The sequence below is a fragment of the Dipodomys ordii genome, unplaced genomic scaffold (assembly GCF_000151885.1).
Source record: "Dipodomys ordii isolate 6190 unplaced genomic scaffold, Dord_2.0 Scaffold162, whole genome shotgun sequence".
In the NCBI taxonomy this organism is placed as follows: domain Eukaryota; kingdom Metazoa; phylum Chordata; class Mammalia; order Rodentia; family Heteromyidae; genus Dipodomys; species Dipodomys ordii.
In genome coordinates, this window is record NW_012267378.1 from 2,324,173 (window position 1) to 2,342,799 (window position 18,627).

Below are 18,627 nucleotides of genomic sequence, written 5' to 3' on the forward strand. Positions count from 1 at the left end.
ACACACACACACACACACACACACACACACACACACACACAGCCTGCAGCTGGAGGCTAAGGTGGTGGCTGGTGCCTGGGGACCAGGCCAAGATGGGCAGTAAGAGCAACACCGCTGCATGCCCGCCCTTACAATCCTAGCACTGTTCATCACTTACACATTCTTTCATATGAGTCCTTTCCAAGGCATCCCAGATCTGTTCTTCTGTGTACTGGTTGAAGGGGTCCAAATTTGATCTAGGGAGAAGTAATGAAAGGAGGTTCTCAGAGGCCAATGCTTAAGCAACCAAACGAAAAATGGAGGACTCCAGTCTTGACTATTCCAGGTGGCTCATGCTCCAACTGGCCATAGGAGAACCTCTGAAAACCAACTGTTTTTTGTTATTTTTATTATATAAGCATATAAGTTAGTTAAAAATAAAAATATAAATATGAAAAATTATATATATACAAATAAAAATGCATATACACAAATATATATGCAAACAAAAACCAGTGCATGTTTTAATTATCTCATGATATACCCCAAAATACAGTTAGCATTTTGACCCATATCCTTCTATGTTTTTTCTATACAGAAATCCCTCACTTATTGTGGGAGTTACATTCCAGCGACCCCTGCTATATGTGAAAATCTGCAAGTAGCAGCAGTATATTTATCTTATTTACATATATTTCAAGGTTTTATAAACCCTTCCCACTCTCCTATAAGCCTTTCCCACTTTCTTACTAATCTTAATTAGCATTTAAAATTTTTATATTGTTTTTATTTTCAGGCAAAAATAATTAAAATCATAACTATTATATAAATACCTATATACCAGAAAATCCCATGATATAGCAAAAACTCTGTGATACAGTGAAGCTGCAATAAATGAACCGCAATATAGTGAGGGATGATTCTCTATATCTCTCTGTCTCTCTCTCTGTATATATATACACATACACACACACATATGCTAAGATAGATCTCCCTTCACATATACACAGGGAAGATGCCCTCTTTTTCCTTGATGCACCTGTTATTAAATAGAAAGCTCGAACAGGAAAAAGGGCTGATCCACCAGACAACAGAGAAGAAAGGTCAGAGGAAGGACAGAGCTCAGGAGGAACTGACAGGTACAGATGAGGGTGGGGAGACTGGCTCACTATGCAAATGGAATCTATATCAAGGATGACACTGAGAAACCAGACTGTACACTGTGTGGCAGTGGAGGCAGAGAACCATGTGATACACTTGCAAGCCAAAGGATGCCAAATATTTCTGCCAACCTAGTGGATGCTGAAAGAGGCAGGATCTTCCCTCCAAGTTCCCCAGGGAACAAGACTCTACTGACTTCCAGCCTCCAGATCTCTGAGACACCTGTAAGAGATACAACTGTCCCTTGTTATCTGTAGAGAATGGGATCCAGGACCTCCAATAATATCAAAATTCATGGATGCTCAAGTGCCTTGTAACTTGTGCATAGCTTGCCACATACTTATGGGGAATATCTCTAGACCGTTCATATATAAATCTTATGCACGTTGTGTTTTACTATAAGGGAATAACAGAACTATGTAACTTTGCATACCTACATAATGATGATGGTGATGGAGTGATAGAAAATAGCATATATATTCAGTTACAGATGTGGTATTTTTGTGGTGGGGCCTTTTCAATCAGAAGTTGGTTGACTCTATAGATACCTAATATGGAGGGCCAACTATTTTGTTATGGAAGGCTTGTACTGAGTAAATCAATCAATCTAAATTATCAGAGCAACAACAGGCACAAAAGATGCTTTGTGACTTGATCAGAAAAAAAAAAAAAAAGATGCTCTGTGAGTGGTTACATGCTCTAAGCAGCTTGTCCCATCAGACTTTCTATGGGTCAAACTTGGCAGACACACTGATAGGCTTATCACTCAAAACTCCTGGCCCAGTACACCAGCAGGAGTCTCAGAAGATGAACCAATGGGTTCCAGGAATGTAAGAAACATGTTCACACACTATTAGGTGGTCTATACACACACTAAGGTAGACCAGACTGCTCAGCTGAATCAGGAATAAAAAGACAACCCTTCTTAGAGGAGCAGACAGCTCAGGGTCTGACTCACAGAGTGAAATAAAAGCAAAGTTTGGCATTCAGTGTCTGGGCAGCTGGAAGGAGAAAAGTGTCTAAGGGCACTTAGTTATTTTTTATGTTTTATGCCAATACTAGAGTTTGAACTCAGGGCTGAGCACTGTTCTAGTTAGTTTTTTTTTTTTTTTTGCTCAAGGCTGGATCTACTGCTCCATTTCTGACTTTGTGGTAGTTAACTGAAGAGTATCACAGACTTTCTTCCCCAGGCTGGCTTGGAACTGCAATCCTAGGCAGCTAGGATTACAGGCATAGGCCAAAGTACCTTGTGAAGGCACTTATTTTTGTCGTTTTCAACCTAACCCTAACCCTAACTCCAACCCCACGCCGGTGCTCTACTGCTGGTGACTCAACAGCCAGTCAGCCTAAGTCCAAATTCTAGTCCGGCCACTTTTAGCTGTGTATCTTTAGGCAAATTATCTAACCTCTCTGGGTTTCAGTTCCTTCATCTATAAAATAAGCAAAATAAGATCTATCCCATAGAGTTTTGAGGATTCGATGAATTAACACAATTAAAAAACACTGAGGACAGTATCTGGAGCATCGTGGGTCCTCCAGAAGCTCTGTGGCCATTACCACCATCCCTGTGTCACTACTGTTCCTGTCAGAACAGTGTTTGGCACAAAAAGTGTGTTAATTTTTAATAGACACTAGAAGTTTTGGGGGGATTCTTCAGAAGGGCTGCTAAAAAATGCAAGAGGCACCTTCAAACAACAGAATTCAGAGACAAATGGAAGAGTGAGGGTCTAAGAACATGTTTAGTCATTCTGCAGAAACTTTTTTTTAACCATCTAGAGTATTAGATGCTCTGTCTAAATCACCTGTGTATGCAGTTTCTGCTATGATTATGAATTGAGAACTAGAGATATTCCTCAAAAGGAAGGTTAAATGAGCAAGTGTGTATGTGAGAGAGAAGACAGCTGAAAAGGAAGAATGAGAACACCGCTGCTTGCTAATGAATGGATGCCAAGCAGAACTGCTTCAGGTAAGAGAATGTACCTATTACCCACAAGGGACCAAGGCTAGAGAGACAAACTGGAGAAAAAGTTGGGGCCACTGTTCTTACTGCTGAATAGATTAGCCGCCAGCCCAACCATGCCACAGTGAATCCATAGTATAAAAGCTTTCCAGCAGGGGCAGGTCAGAGCCCAGGGTAGGGCTTTCTGGGCCAGGGAGCACAGGGACCTCAGGCCTGGACTGAGGGGATCTCCTCTACTAGCATGAAGGGCAAAGGGAAAGAACAGACCACAGAAACCCGGGCCTAAGAGCTTAAACTTAGATAGAGGAAGAGGGTGTGCTGGGATGCAGTGGGAATGGACTGAGATTCTGGCAAAGCTAGGCTACATATCATCTGGGCTTAGATTATATTTTTATCTGTGCTTTTGATTACATTCGTGTGCAGAATAATTCAGGAATTTGTATGGTAAGCCAACTTTACTCATGAATTTATTATGTCCAGTTTTGGCCTAGCATGACATGTATAAATATAGAAATCTCAAAAGCAGAAGTATGAAATTCATGCATGCCTATTACAAATGACACAGCTCAGCTGATGAAGAGTTTTCAGTATTTCAGTCAGTCAGTATTATTGTCCATTGTGTTGAAATTGTTTTGCAACCTGTTGAGTGTTTCTAAAATCTTGTGAAAAAACAGTGCCACAGAAATGAAAGGACGGGGCTGGGAAGGTGGCTCAGTGGCTTGCTTTGCATGCATGAGGCCCTGGGCTCTATTCCTCAGCACCACATAAGCAGAAAAAACCTGGAAGTGGAGCTATGGCTTAAGTGGTAGAGTGCTAGCCTTGAGATGAAGAGCTGAGTGACAGCGCCCAGGCCCCACAACTAACAAGAAAAAAGAAAATGAAATGAAAGGACAAAAGGTGAACAAATGCAGGGATGGACATTGGACATTATGTTGAAAATGAACTACACAGTTTGTGTGTAAAGACAGGAAGGTAAAAGTGGGAGAGAACAAGGAAAGGGGGTGACACTGTCCAAGAAGAAATGTACTCTTAACCTGACTTATGTAACTGAAACCCCATCTGCACACCATCTTTATAATAACAATGCTATCAAATGTAAGTTAAAAGATAATGGGCTGAGCCGGGCGCTGGTGGCTCACACCTGTAATCCTAGCTACTCATGAGGCTGAGATCTGAGGATCGCGGTTCAAAGCCAGCCCGGGCAGGAAAGACCGTGAGACTCCTATCTCCAATAAACCACCAGAAAACCTGAAGTGGCGCTGTAGCTCAAGTGGTAGAGCGCTCGCCTTGAGCTGAAGAGCTGAGGGACAGCACTCAGGCCCAGAGTTCAAGCCCCACGACCGACAAAAAAAAAAAAAAAAAAAAAAAAAATAATAGGCTTAGCCGGGTGCCAGTGGCTCATACCTGTAATCCTAGATACTCAGGAGGCTGAGCTCTGAGGATCTTGGTTTAAAGCTAGCCAGAGCAGGAAAGTCCTTGAGATGCTTATCTAATCAAACCACCAGAAAACCGGAAGTGGCATTGAGGGACAGTGCCCAGGCCCAGAGTTCAAGAAAAAAAAAAAAAAAAAAAGGGACTTAAGTTATAACTGAAGTTTCAGATTTGAAAGCGGCATGTCTTTAGTATAATTTGGGTGGCAGGTGGTACTGTGGAAGGAATGGACAAGCACTGCCGTACAATTTAGAAGTTGATGCACCCTCACATGCCAAGCACTCAAGCTTTTTCCTCAGTGGTTGCTATCAAGGGTCTACTGTATCTTGTGACTCTGACTGGTTGACCTTGGTTTTACCTGGCTGTCCCTGTAGGAGTGCCTTTCAAGTTTTTCCTGATGTTGGTAGTGCCGATGAAAAGTTTCTGAATCCATAGTTTCCAAGAGGCTGCTCTAGAGCAGCTGATGTCCCCTGCCCTTGCCAGGAGAAACTCATCCAGACTTTCTACTAAAAGGGGCAAAATAGTTGTTGGTTTGGGGATCTATAAAAAAGCTGGGGGGGTCAAAGGAGGATAGACATTCTGTGATCAGCTTTACTCCAGGGTTTACTACTGGCTGGACAAACCAAAGTTGGAGCTGGCAGAAAATGAAACCCATGACTGACCAAATATCACTCTCAGCTCAGTAAGTACAAGCTCAGGCATACCAACTCCTCAGTTTGTCCATTGGAAACGCATCTCTCTGAAGATGGCAACAGAATGCCCAATTGCATGAGAGCTACCCCACCATGTCACAGTAAATTCACAACTTAACCGTCAACACTAGAAGCTCTTAATTTACAAACCTAAATGAAGTGCTGTGCAGTTTTCAAACTGAGACCTCTTGGTGGCAGCATGTTCAAGAAAAATCCAAAGTTTAACATGCTTCATTTCTTAATCCTCTTCTAAATGATGACTAGAAACCAAAAGCTACATGTTTTTTGTTTTTTTGTCCAGAGTCAATTTCTCCCCCTTGCCCAAATGTTCCTGTGGCATTTAAAAATAGGAAGATTTATAGAAAGAGGAGACTCAACACTCATTTCTTAAATTAAGAAATATTGTTTGTAACCTTGTTACCCTCAGTATTCAAAGAGAATGACTTATCATCATCATCCAAAAAGCCAGTATTTGTTGTCTTAATTCAATAGGAAAAATGCTAAAAATGAACAAACAAAAAACCAACCCCCCAAATCGTTCTTAAATGTTGATACTATGTGAATGTGGACGAGACTTCAGTTTTACTACTATGGACTAAACATTTGTATTGCTCTCAAATTCCTCTTAAATCCATCATTTTTCTAATATGAGGGCACTGGAGGCGAGGTCCTCAGAAAGTGTAGATGAGGTCATGACAGTGCCAAGAAGAGGAAGAGACACAAAGCTCCCTTGCTCACTCTTGCTTCTACAAACTTAGAACGGGGCTATGTGAAGATCTACCAGCACCAGCATCTATACATCAAGAAGGAAGCCCTGACAAGACTAGACACTGATCTTGGAGTTTTAAGACTCCAGAACTATGAGCCACACTAATGTGTTGTCTAAGCCCCCTGCCTCAAGCAGATGAAGGTATCCACCAAGTCTCCTTGAATAAATGAGTCCAAATGCCATTAAATGCCATTTCCTAGAAAGAAGAAACATACTATTATTATTATTTTTTTTTGCCAGTCCTGGGTCTTGAACTCAGGGCCTGGGCACTGTCCTTTAGCCTCTTTGTGCTCAAGGCTAGCACTCTAACACTTGAGCCACAGTGCCACTTTTTTTTTTTTATTGTGAAAATACTGTACAGAGGGATTACAATTACATGGGCAAGATAATGAGTACATTTCTTATCAAGCATTGTAGCCTCCTCCTTTGTTTCCTCTTCCCATCCTCCCCCGCCCCCCCCAAAGTTGTAAAGTTCGTTTTGTTTTCGACATAATGACTTGTACATCTCATTGTTGCAATGGGTCAACTTGTATCCCTATTTAAACAATTTGTTTTTCCCCTTCCCCTCCACAAATATACTGACATCAAATACAGTGAAAGCAGGGGTTATACTGTGGGGAGGGACATACAAAGCAACCAAGAAATCATCTTATACTTCTGTCTTTTTCTGTTTATGTGGTACTGAGAAATCAAACCCAGGGCTTCATGCACGCTAGGCAAGCACTCTACCACTAAGCCATATTCCCAGCCCCAGGAACATTTTGTTTTAAAGATAAGTCAGGCTGCAATCTTGATGCCTTCCTAGCAAGTACAGGCCCTGAGTTCAAAGCCTAGTGTGGCAAAGAAAGAGGAAGTCTGAACATTTCTATGGTTATTCAAAATTAAATTGCTACCATTTTCTTTTTCAAACTGCTAAAATTAAAGAGGAAATGCAATGTTACCTTTGAAATGATTTTGAAAAAAGTAGTGCAATCTAGCTCAACTATAGAGATGAAGCCCAAGTGGAAATTAACACAAATTATGGAAACTGAAATTCTGAGGAGGCCAAAGCTTAAGGGTAAAGGTAGGAAACAGAGGAAACATGATTTCCTTCTTAGTTACTATTTTAGTATGCAGGTAGATTTCAGAATGAGATCTCATTCCAGAGTTTGTATGAAAGGTGGGGAAGTGGGCTGGGGAGTTGTTCACTGGCATAATGGTGGCCTAACACGAAGAGTTGGGTTCCATTCCTAGCACAAAAAACTCCCCAAACAGTGGTGTGTATGGGTGTATAGATTATAAAAGAATGAGTGGTAATGATGCCTGAAAGCCATCAAGAGAGCTGCAACTTTCAGCATGGCTAGGAAATGGGCAGGATGCAGTCCGAGGCAGGTGGAGGGTGACAGTTATTGCACACTGGCCATGGGCTAGCCTCAGCACTTATGCTACTTATATGAACTTATTCAATGTACACAACAAGTCCTAAAATTACCCTTGGTTAAGAGATGAGGAAACATAGCAATTTGTTTATTCACGGGGCAAAGCTCCGAGCTCAAATCTCTGAGCTCTTGAGCACCTGCTGCAGAGCTTCCTCCCACCTTGCTGAGTAATTTCTGTAGTAGAAAGTTTCTATAATAGAAAACAAGCACACACTGTAGAGGGGAAAGCACTGGACCTCAGGTCACAGGATCTCAGTCCCTGGTGGTGGCTCTGGCATGGCATGGTCCAATGTGTTCACTTAGCCTCTAAGTGAGGAAGTACACAGGTGCCCAGGTCCTCACCTGACGGTGCCACTGAACAGCACTGGCTCTTGAGGAATAATGGAGAGTTTGCTTCGGAGGTCGGCAAGGCCAATGTCACTGATTCTCACTCCATCAATCTTGATGCAACCTCCAGATAACTCCACCAGACGGAAGAGGGCCATACCCAGAGAGGACTTCCCTGGTGAGTCAGAATACAGGCAGAGCAGTAGCTCTATTAGGAACTTGTAGAAAGATGAAACTGGTTTATCCTCATGTCAAAATCTCCTTTTTCTAGCCAGTTACTCTTTTGATTGTCTACGTAATACATAAAACTATAGCAAAGGAAGAAGGTGTTAAACTTTCCTGACCTACAAAGCAGGCATTTAAATCACAAGCAACAGTCTGAGGACTATGAGGTGTTGATTCATTCTCTTAAGAGTTCGGTTCTCCTCAGGAAGAGGAACATACTTTTAGTTCTTCTCAGGTACCTTGGGGAGTATAGAGATCCCACAGCAAGCATCTGGGGACAAAGCAGAACATAAGATGTTTCTCTCTGTTCTCCGATTGTTGCTGAGGGAGACACTGAGGCAAGCCCTTGCAGGGAGTGGAGAAGTTCTGGGAGAAACACACAGGGGAAGGAGGCTTTGGCTTGAAAAGGTAAGTGGCTGTGGTTGACTCTCCCAGCACAGAGAAATATGGCAGAAAAGCAGGTTTGGTGGATCTGACAAAATGTAAGTTCAGTCTTGTAGTTACGGACAGAATAGTTTTTCTGAATTAAATCTGCATTTGAAAAGCCATGCATGCATACAGGAAGACAATGTCCATCTACCATAAACTCACTATTGCTTTTCTTTTTCTTCTCTTTCTTCCTTTCTTCTTCTATTTGTTTTTTGTATTATTGGGGATTGTACTCAAGTTTGGTAGGCAAGCCATTATGCCTGGATTCATACTCCAATCTTTTTGCTTGTAGTTTGTTTTTCAGATAGTGTCTTGTGATAACTTTTCCCAGGTCAGCCTCTGTGATCTCGCCTTCCAGCTGGAACCACAGGCATGCACCACTAGGCTTCACCTCTACTGTAGTTTCTGACACATTTCCTTCCTCCGAGTTGAGGTCCTCCCAGAGATAGAACTTTGTTCCCTTAACCTCATGTAACAAGCATTCATTTACCCAGACTTTTCCACATTTTAGTGGCTGCAATATATTCCACCACCTGGAATTCTTACTTCTTAATCTAGTCCTCTGATGCTGGATATTTAGTTTATATAGGTTTATTATAAATAATGTTGTGGTACAAATCCTGTTGTTCAAATGTGAGCTCCTTAGAATTTCAGAAGCTCTTGAGAACTAGCAGATGACAGTAGTGACATATCACAATTAGAATTTTCATCAACTTCAACTTCACAAAATAGGGATGTTCCCTGCAGTGCTATTTGCTCTTTTATTTTATTTGCTTTAAAATGGTATCTTACTCTGTAGCTGATGTTGGCTACAATTCACTATGTGGATGTGTCCCTAATAGCCTTGAATTCATAATCTCCTCCTGCCTATGCTTCCAAATTCCTGGGAGTACAAGTGTGTGCTACCACACCTAGCTTCAGTGCTATTTAAAATTGAGAAGAACTGATAACAATTGCAATTCCCTACCAACTGGGGACTAGTTAAAGACAAATTATGGTACATTCATAAAAGAGAATTGTATATTATCCTGGTATATCCATCACTAAGTGACAGGGGAAAATACTCAAAATGACCACATAGGGTGAAATTGATTGGAATACATTGTATACATGTGTGGAGCTGTCACAACAAAACCCCCATTGCACAACTAATGTGTGCCAGTAAAGAATTTTTTTAAATTGACCATTATTGGTAAACCTTCCTCAATAGGAAAAACAAAACATACACCAAAATGTCAGCGGAGTAACTTACATGTGGATAGTGTAGTATACTGGTGCTTCTACTTGCCCATACTTTGTCGTATGCTTCAACTGTTCTGCTTTGAGAATATGGACTGTATGACTGAGAAAGCACTAACTGCCATGAAATCAGAGTTCAGACTGAACTCAGAGAGTTTATTTCAGAGGGGCCTGAGATACTAAGCACTTAATGGACATCTGGATCGTAGGGATGAATATAAACTTCACCAGCTGTTGACTAGCAGCTACATTCTGATGGTTTCTGCAGAGGCCCATAGAATCCTTACCTGACCCTGTCCGACCCACTATGCCAATCTTCTCCTTGGGTTTGATGGTGAATGACACTTTCTTCAGGACCAGAGGGAGATTTTCTCGGTATCTCATCTCTGCATTCTCAAAGGTCACCTCTCCTTCTTGGGGCCAGTCATGGGGAGGGGCCTTGTTCTTGATTCTGGCAGGTGCTTCCAAGGAGAGAGTCTGGGGAGACAGGAGTGGCCAGTTCAGATTCTTAGGGGCAGTGAGGCTTTGCCATAGGCCAATAAGAGCAGAACAAGCGCAGCAGACACACAAAGGCTGCTGGCCCCTTGTTATGAAAGAACCTTTTAGGGGCTGAGAATGTGGCTTAGTGGTAGAGTGCTAGCATTGAGCAAAAGATGCTCAGGGACAGTGACCAGGCCTGAGTTCAAGCCCCAGGACTTGCAAAAGAAGAAAAAAAAGAATCTTTTAGCAGCAAAAGTTCACTTCTAAGCCAGAGACAACACATGGCTATCAAGCAGCCTGAGAAGGGTCATGGCTTCTAAACTGCTTTGACAACACTTCCTCTGGACCAAGGGAGACATAAAAGGTAGGGCATGAGGCCTTCCTCCACCTCCCTTCAACCAGTTTTTTTTTTATTAGAATTCTTTGAAAATACCCTACTTATGATCTTGGGAATCCATTCCTGGTTTAAAAGGCTCTGCTCTAATTGCCTGGGCATTTTTGTCACCAACAGTCACACCTCACAATGTTGTAAAAGTCTGGTGGTCAGGCAGGGGGAGACTCCTAGCCTTCTAGGATAGTAAGGGAGTAAAGAGTAGCATTCTAGGAGCAGACACTTGGAAAGTCTTTGGGGACAGGCATCTAAATTGGGGACCAACAGCAGGATGGCAGGCCTCAGAAATTCTTTGATTTGCACAGGGTGCAACTGTGCGCCACCACTGACCACTGGCTGTTCCTCTCCAGCAGGAGACTTTCACAGACAGCCATATTAACTGAATCCTACACATCTGTATCCTCCACAGACCACAACACCAGGCAAAGTGGCAATATCTAAGGCCGATAACAGCTGTTATCAGATACATTACACAGATACTTGTACTCCTTACAAGAATAATAATTTCTAAGTTTAAGAAATTCCTGGTAACTAATGAAGTTTATTCTCAAAGGAGCAGTGATGAAGAACCTCTCTGGTAGAAAATGCAGTTTACACATATTCAGCTCAAAGAGTAATTTTTCTTTTTCCTTTTTAAAAGTAAGGTATTAGCTTTTCTTTTTTCAAAGGGTTTTTCAAAGGCACATTTTAAAGTCAATTATTTGGATCTCAGAATGTGCTCTTCCCATGTAAGCAATGACATTAAAGTGGCAAAGTCTCAAGGTAATTCAACAAAGTAGGTGACTTTTGAGAGATGAGTTAGAACATGAGACTCCTAAACTACCTACACTCCACTTCTTACAGAAAGTTTCATCAGAGTTCCAGCAAGGCCTCTAAGCAACATGCTGCTACACAGCAGGACCAGGGAGTTTCTGGTGGAAGGTGGGAAGAACTAAGAGTCTCAGCAACACCTAAATTTACTGGTTTCTAACTTGCCAACTGCAGCTTAGAATTAGCCATGGGAGATTTTAGAAAACAGGAGCCTGGGGCCTACCCCATCACTATAGTATGACAATCTCCCCAGAGATGGAAGTCCACATTAGTATTCACCAAAAGGTCAACAGTCGATCCTGATAGTTTCCTGGGTCAAGAACAACTAAACCACACTAAGAATCAAAACAATTTATAGACAGTGTAAACAAAATGTTATACTAAATAGCTGAATTAAAATGACAAGAGTCCGCTGGGTGCCAGTGGCTCATGCTTGCAATTCTTAGCGACACAGGAGGCTGAGATCTAAGGATCATGGTTTGAAGTTAGCCCAGGCAGAAAGTCTCTGTGAGCCACTCATCTTCAATTAACCATCAGAAAACTGGAAATGGTGCTGTGGCTCAAAGTGGTAGAACACTGACCTTGAGCAAAAGAGATCAGGGATAGGACCCAGGCTGAGAGTTCAAGCCTCATAACCGAAAGAAAAAAAAAAAAAAAGACCAGATTCTGAGCATTTTGAAAATTAGCCCATAAACAAGTTCTCAGACATTTAAAACATGAAATTCCTATGGTGTTCTCTTCACTGCAAGCAAGCTGGTGAGACCAAGTGATTTCATAGTGCAAGACCAGCTTACACCATACTTGTACTACTCTAGGGGCAAGTCATGGAGAGAAAATAATCCTCCCTGCACATCATGAGGTGGTAAGAGGTAAGACAACTTCAGGAAAAGCCAGATCCCAGTGAAGGCCTGTAACAGTCTGACCTTAATATAGTGGTCGATCCTCTCCACTGAAGTGAATCGAGCTTCTGTCTCAGATGCTAGTCTGACGGTAAACTGGAACAGCCCCGTTAACTGATAATGAAAAACAAAAATCCAAAACCAGAATTGTTATCAACAGAATTGTTGCCAAGCCATGCAACAGAACTCAGTTTTAAGAACTAGCTGATCATTTGCGGCAGCTGGTTTCAGGGCCTTTATCTACTGCAGTGCTGGGTACTCGAAAGGGTAACATGGTCCTGCTGGCACCAAACTCTTACATCCAAAGCCCTTCAAGCTCTCTTTGTATGTCAGTAATACACTTCGGTAGCTGCGTTAACTTCTGGACCTTTTTCAGGCCCACAAGTTTATCAGCCTGCTGTGGCAGTCACAGCAGAGTTCCATCTGTGAGCAACCAGTGAGAATGCTTCCAGAAAAGGAAGATAAAAGATAGAAGACTAAGATACAAGTGAATGCAGAATCCCTGTGCACCTTAAACTGGAGATTCTGAACACAGTGGCTCCCTCATCAATCATTCAGGAAGTCTGGGAAGCTCTTTGGAATTTCTTTGGCTTATTTATAATCTTTCCAGTATGGGAAAACGCCAAATACAGACAAGAGTAGAGTAGTGTAATGAGCCCCACGTATCAAAAGCCCACTTGGAAAATGACCCAGGGACCAACCACACCATCTCAGGTGTGTGTCCACAGCCAATTCGGCTCGCATTTCCCAGATTAGCGGAAAGCAAATCTCCATCATCTTATCCTTTTGTCCATAAATATTTCAGCTTTTATCTCTAAAATAGGACTCCTTTTTAATTTTCATTTTATTTTATTGTTGAGATGCTATACAGAGGGGTTATAGTTACATGAGTGAGGTACATTTCTTGTTGAACATTGTTACCCGCTCCATTGTTGATCTCCCACTATCCCTTCCCTCCACCCCACTCCCTGACCAAAGTTGAAAAGTTCATTTCCAACATAATGTCTTAAGAATATCATTGTTGCAATGGGTCATCCTTTGTATTTCTTTCAGGATTTTGTTATTTCCCTTCCATTCCCCAAATCAGATAAACATATATACAAGATGGAGGGTACAAGAATCAAAGACAGAGATTACCAGGGATAAATTGGCAGAAAAATAAAAATAAAATAAAATAAGAAGAAAGAACTAGATACTGTACATTGGCGACATCAAGGCTGACAGCTAAAAAAAAAGTGACCTGTTGTTTCCATGTCTTAAGAGTTCATTTCAATTAGCATCATTTTGTATGGTCATATGCACAAAGCTCTTGAGTTATCATGATTCTCTGCCAGGGCTATCCTATGCATATACTAATTATTTACAAATGAGGGAAACCATAGAACCTATGTTTCTTTGAGTCTGGCTTACTTCTCTTAATATTTTTTCCAAGTCTTTTCATTTCCTTATAAAAAGGGTGATATCATTCTTTCTGATCCATGGTGTATATATACCACATTCTCTTAACCCATTCATATATTGGCATCTGGGTTGGTCCCATATCTTAGCTATGGTAAATAATGCTGCAATGAACATAGTTGTGCTGGTAGCTTTTTTTTTTTTTTTTGGGGTCCGGTTGTGGGGCCTGAACTCTGGGCCTGGGCGCTGTCCCTCAGCTCTTCAGCTCAAGGCTAGCGCTCTACCACTTGAGCCACAGTGCCACTTCTGGCTTTTTTCTTATGTGGTGCTGAGGAATCGAACCCAGGGCCTCGAGCATGCAAGGCAAGTGCTCTACCACTGAGCCACCTTCCCAGCCCCATTATGCTGGTAGCTTTAACGTGGTTTAGCTTGAAATCATTTGGATAAATGCCCAGGAGTGGGATTGCTGGATCATAGGGGAGTTCTATGTTTAGTCTTTTGAGGAACTTCCAAAGTGGTTGAACCAGGTTACATTCCCACCAACAGTGCAGTAGTATTCCTATTCAGCCACATCCTTGCCAGCATCTGTTGTTATTTGTTTTTTTGATGAAGTGGCCATTCTAACTGGGGTGAGGTGGAATATCAATGTGCTTTTGATTTGCATTTCTTTTATGGCCAGTGATGCTCAGCATTTCTTCATGTGTCTATTGCACCCGGCTATAACTACAGTTTTATAACAGAGTTTGAAGCTTGGTATTTGGTATTGATATTTCCCCAGCATTGTTTTTCCTGCTAAGGATTGCTTTTGCTATAGGACTTTTTTTTTTTTGTGGGGGGGAGGGTATTGGTTGGGCACTGTCCCTACACTCTTCAGCTCACACCAAGTGCTCTACCATTTGAGCCACAGCACTACTTCCGGTTTTCTGGTGGTTAACTGGAGATAAGTCTTACAGACGTTTCTGCCCAGGCTGGCTTTGAACCACAATCCTCAGATCTCAGCTTCCTGAGTAGCTGGGATTACAGGTGTGAGTCACCAGTGCCTGGCGTCAGGACTCTTTTTAAATAGTTTTACTTTATTGCTATTATAGAGGTGATATAGAGAGGGATTACAATTATGTGAGTCAGGTAATGATGACATTTCCTTTCGTACAGTGTCTTTGGTTAGAAGGACTCTTAAAAAAAAAAGCAACTCTAATATTATTTTTAAAATTTAGATCTGTAGGTGTGGCTCACTGCCTAGCGAGTACAAAGCCCTCACTTCGTTTATGTCCTCAATAAATTTTAGACCAGAAATGGTGGTTCATGCCTAGAACCCTAGTTACAAAGAGGTAAAGATCAAGAGGATTTTAGTTTGAAGCCAAATCAGGCAAAAAAAATAATGAGACTCCATCTTAACAAGCAAGGTATGGTGTTACATACCTGTGATCCTAGCTACAAAGAGAATCCCAATCTGAGGTTGGTCCTAGGCAAAAACAATAGCAAAGCAAAATACAACAAATAAAACTCCAAAATTGGAATGACAACTAAAAAGAGAGACTTTATATGAAAAGGAAGACAAAAAAAAGGGTGGGGAGGGGAGCAGTAGCTCAAGTGATAGTGCGTGTTCAGTAAGTCTGAAGGTTCAGCTTAATCCTCAGGACAAGTAAAGCAAAACAATCTACTTAACAACCCTCAAATATCCAGTCAGTATTCATGTTAGAATTTGTTTTTGAGTTATTTGAAGACTTCTAATTATCCCTAGGGCCCAGAAGGGTTCACCTATAAATAGTATTGGGGAAATCAGAGGCTGAAAAAAATGTCAATATAAACAGGATACTAAAGTCAGAACTATTAGCTGAGTGTCAGTGGCTCATGCCTGTAATTCTAGCTACTTAGGAGGCTGAGATTTGAGGATTGCAGTTCAGAGCCAGCCCAGGCAGAAAAGTCCTGGTGAGACTCTTATCTCTAATTAAGCACTTAATAACCAGAAGTGGAGATGTGCCTCAAAGTGGTGGAGCCTTGAGCAAAAGAGTTCAAGGACAGAGCCCAGGCCCTGAGTTCAAGCTCCATGACTGACAAAAAAAAAGAAAGAAAGATTTCATAGAAGACCAGAAAGACAGCAGAGATGGTACTGAACACAGAAACCTATGATTACAAAGGCTTTTGTTTTTGCTTATTAGAATATCTAATTTTTCTGTTTTTGGTGGGGGCTGGGGCTTGAACTCAGGGTATGGGCACTGTCTCTGAGCCAAAGCAAATAAATTTGCTAACGTTAGCACCCAACTACTTGAGCCACAGCTCCACTTCCAGCTTTTTAGTGGTAAATTGGAGAATAAAAGTCTCATGGACTTTCCTGACCAGGAAGGCTTCGAATCTTGATCCTCAGATCTCTGCCTCTGGAATTGCTAGGATTATAGGCATGAACCACTGGCACCCCGCTATCTAGTAAGTTTTGAAAGATTTCCTTTCTATTAAATAGTTGTATAGAGAAAGGGGTTTCAATTCCAGAAGTCAGATATAAAGTCATTTTTATTGCTTTTTTTTAATGACAAAAAAACAGTACCTTATCTCTTAAACACATGCAGCAGAGTTAAAACCTTTTATTCCTAGATTTCATCCCTACACTTCTCCCAGCCTTCCCTGCCCAAGACAAATACATTGTTACTGTCAGATTAAACCAGAAGATCTAGGAATCCAATGGTGAGATAGCAGCTTACGGTGAATTCCCCATTTCTGTCCAAGTCATGCTTCTCTATAGCAACAAAGGAAATTTTCATACAAGGACTCCCACCTGGCCCCACCCCAGGCACTGACCTGGACAGCATAGGAGATGGCAAGACCAGCGTAGGCCGGGGGAATCTGCCCGTGCATCAGGACAATCATCAGCCCAGTGGTGGTGATCAGGGCAATGCTGATGAGATCCAGCCGCACAGCCAGCCACCTCATTGCACAGGTGAACAAGAAGAAAGGAGCCTGGTTGTCATCCAGTAGCTCCTGGTACCTGTGGGGGAGATGGAACATCTAATGGGTAATAGAGTACAATTGTTCATGGATGATGGTCAAGCTGAAGCTTCTATGCCTCTTCTTCAGAGGCATTATTTTTTTTCTTATTTTCAGTTAAGAAACAACACAGGAACTTTAAGAGCACAGGTGTTATTGGCTCCACAAAGGAGGATATGGGGTGTTCTTATGATAGTTACCCTTTCAAAAACAGCCAAACTTCCTATTAAGGATATTAGGGAGGAAATATCTACCTTAGTAGCATAGGAAGAAGCATGGGAAAGGAGATTAAGAGGCGTGTCAGGCTTTGGAAAAATGTCAAGATACAAAGGTAGACAGCAGAACATGACCAATGGCAAGAAAGAGAAAATCTCAGGGTCAATGTGGGAACACTGCCCAGTGTGTGCCCACACACTGCTTATGTGGAGTAGTACTTGTTACCCAAGGCCATAAGCCTAAAGAGCATGAAGGGTGAAAGAGCCATAGCAAGAAGAACTCAGACAGCCTGCCATGAAAGAGCATGGCACTGCTGTCCCCAACCCTAGAATACATGATTATACCCACTGAAGCTTGCTGGAATGGTACCCAGCACTATGCTTGCTTTTTTCAGAGACAGAGAGAGAGAGAGAGAGAGAGAGAGAGAAAGAGAGAGAGACGGGGGGGTACTGAGGCTTGAAATCTTGCTTAGCTTTTTTACTCAAGGCTGGTACTCTACCATCTGAGCCACAGCTCCACTTTTTTTTTCTCATTAGATGGAGGTAAGAGTCTCAGATTTACCTAAACTGGCTTTGAACCTTGATCCTCAGATCTCAGCCTTTATAGGCGTTGAGCCACTAGTGGCTTGCTTTTAGTCAGCATACACTGGTTGTATCGGGGGAGGTAGGGGGTTCCCAATGCAACATTTCCTTATGTATATACAGTATAGCATCTACACCCCTTCTGCTCCCCCCAATCCCACCATCCCTTCCCCAAACATATTCAGCAGGTTTCATTGTCCTATTTTCACACATGCAAACTAACTACTCTCACTGCATTTGTCCTCATATACTCCTCTCTCATCAGCCCTCTCCCTTTCCAGTGGAGCCAGCCATATTTTCCTAGAATTCTTTTCTTTTCTTTTTTAGTATATATTAATTGCATCAAGAGGGTCTTCCATGGTGTGCTTCACATATACCAAAGTTAAGCAGAACTATTTTTCTACTGCCTTTTCCCTTCCTATATCTGCAACCTAGAGTTACCAACAACTTTCATAAAGCCTCCTGATATGGATTTCATACACAGTTACAATGGTTTTGTTTTTGTTATTGTCTGTTGTGGGGCTTGTACTCTGGGCCTGGGCGCTGTCCCTCAGCTTTTTAGCTTAAGGCTAGCACCCTCCTAATTGAGCCACAGTGCCACATCTTTTTTCTGCTTATGTGGTGCTGAGGAATTGAACCCAGGGCTTCATGCATGCAAGGCAAGCACTCTACCACTGTGCCACCTTCCCAGCCCTTTGAAATGATTTTATTATTATTTTTTATTATTTATTATTTTTGTTGGTTATGGGGCCTGAACTCTGGGCCTTTGTGCTGCCTCTCAGCTCTTCAGCTCAAGGCTAGCACTCTACCATTTGAACCACAGTGCCACTTCCACCTTTTTTCTGCTTATGTGGGGCTGAGGAATTGAACGCAGGGCCTCAGACATGCAAGGCAAGTACTCTACCACTGAGCCACCTTCCCAGCCCCTGATTTTATGTTCACAGAAAAGATATAGAGCTAGCATAGAGAGTAACTGTATACTCTTTGCCCTATTTCCCATAATTTAATTTTTTATAACTATAATATGTTATGAAAACTAAGAATTAAATTGGAAAAAACTATACCGGTATATTGTTATTATTAAAATTCTATATACTATTTGGATTTCATTTGTTTTTCCACTAATGTCTATTTTCTGTTCCACAATCCAAATCTAAGACAACACATCACACTTAGACAACCGATGTCTTCAAAGGAATAAAAAGAAAGCACACATATTTTTGAATATGCACTGGAATTTCAT

The 18,627-nt window shown here is 41.8% G+C and overlaps 1 protein-coding gene across 1 annotated transcript in view; it reads right to left on the reverse strand.

The window, feature by feature from the left end:
* Abcc5 (ATP-binding cassette, sub-family C (CFTR/MRP), member 5) overlaps positions 1-18,627 on the reverse strand; it is a 91,366-nt gene that overhangs the window by 4,799 nt on the left and 67,940 nt on the right. The window contains exons 24-28 of the mRNA XM_013033030.1: positions 16,402-16,588; positions 12,235-12,324; positions 9,918-10,107; positions 7,753-7,912; positions 158-236 (exon numbers count right to left, since the gene is read on the reverse strand). Of these exons, the coding sequence (XP_012888484.1) occupies positions 158-236; positions 7,753-7,912; positions 9,918-10,107; positions 12,235-12,324; positions 16,402-16,588 (706 nt within the window). The remainder of the gene's footprint in view (positions 1-157; positions 237-7,752; positions 7,913-9,917; positions 10,108-12,234; positions 12,325-16,401; positions 16,589-18,627) is intronic.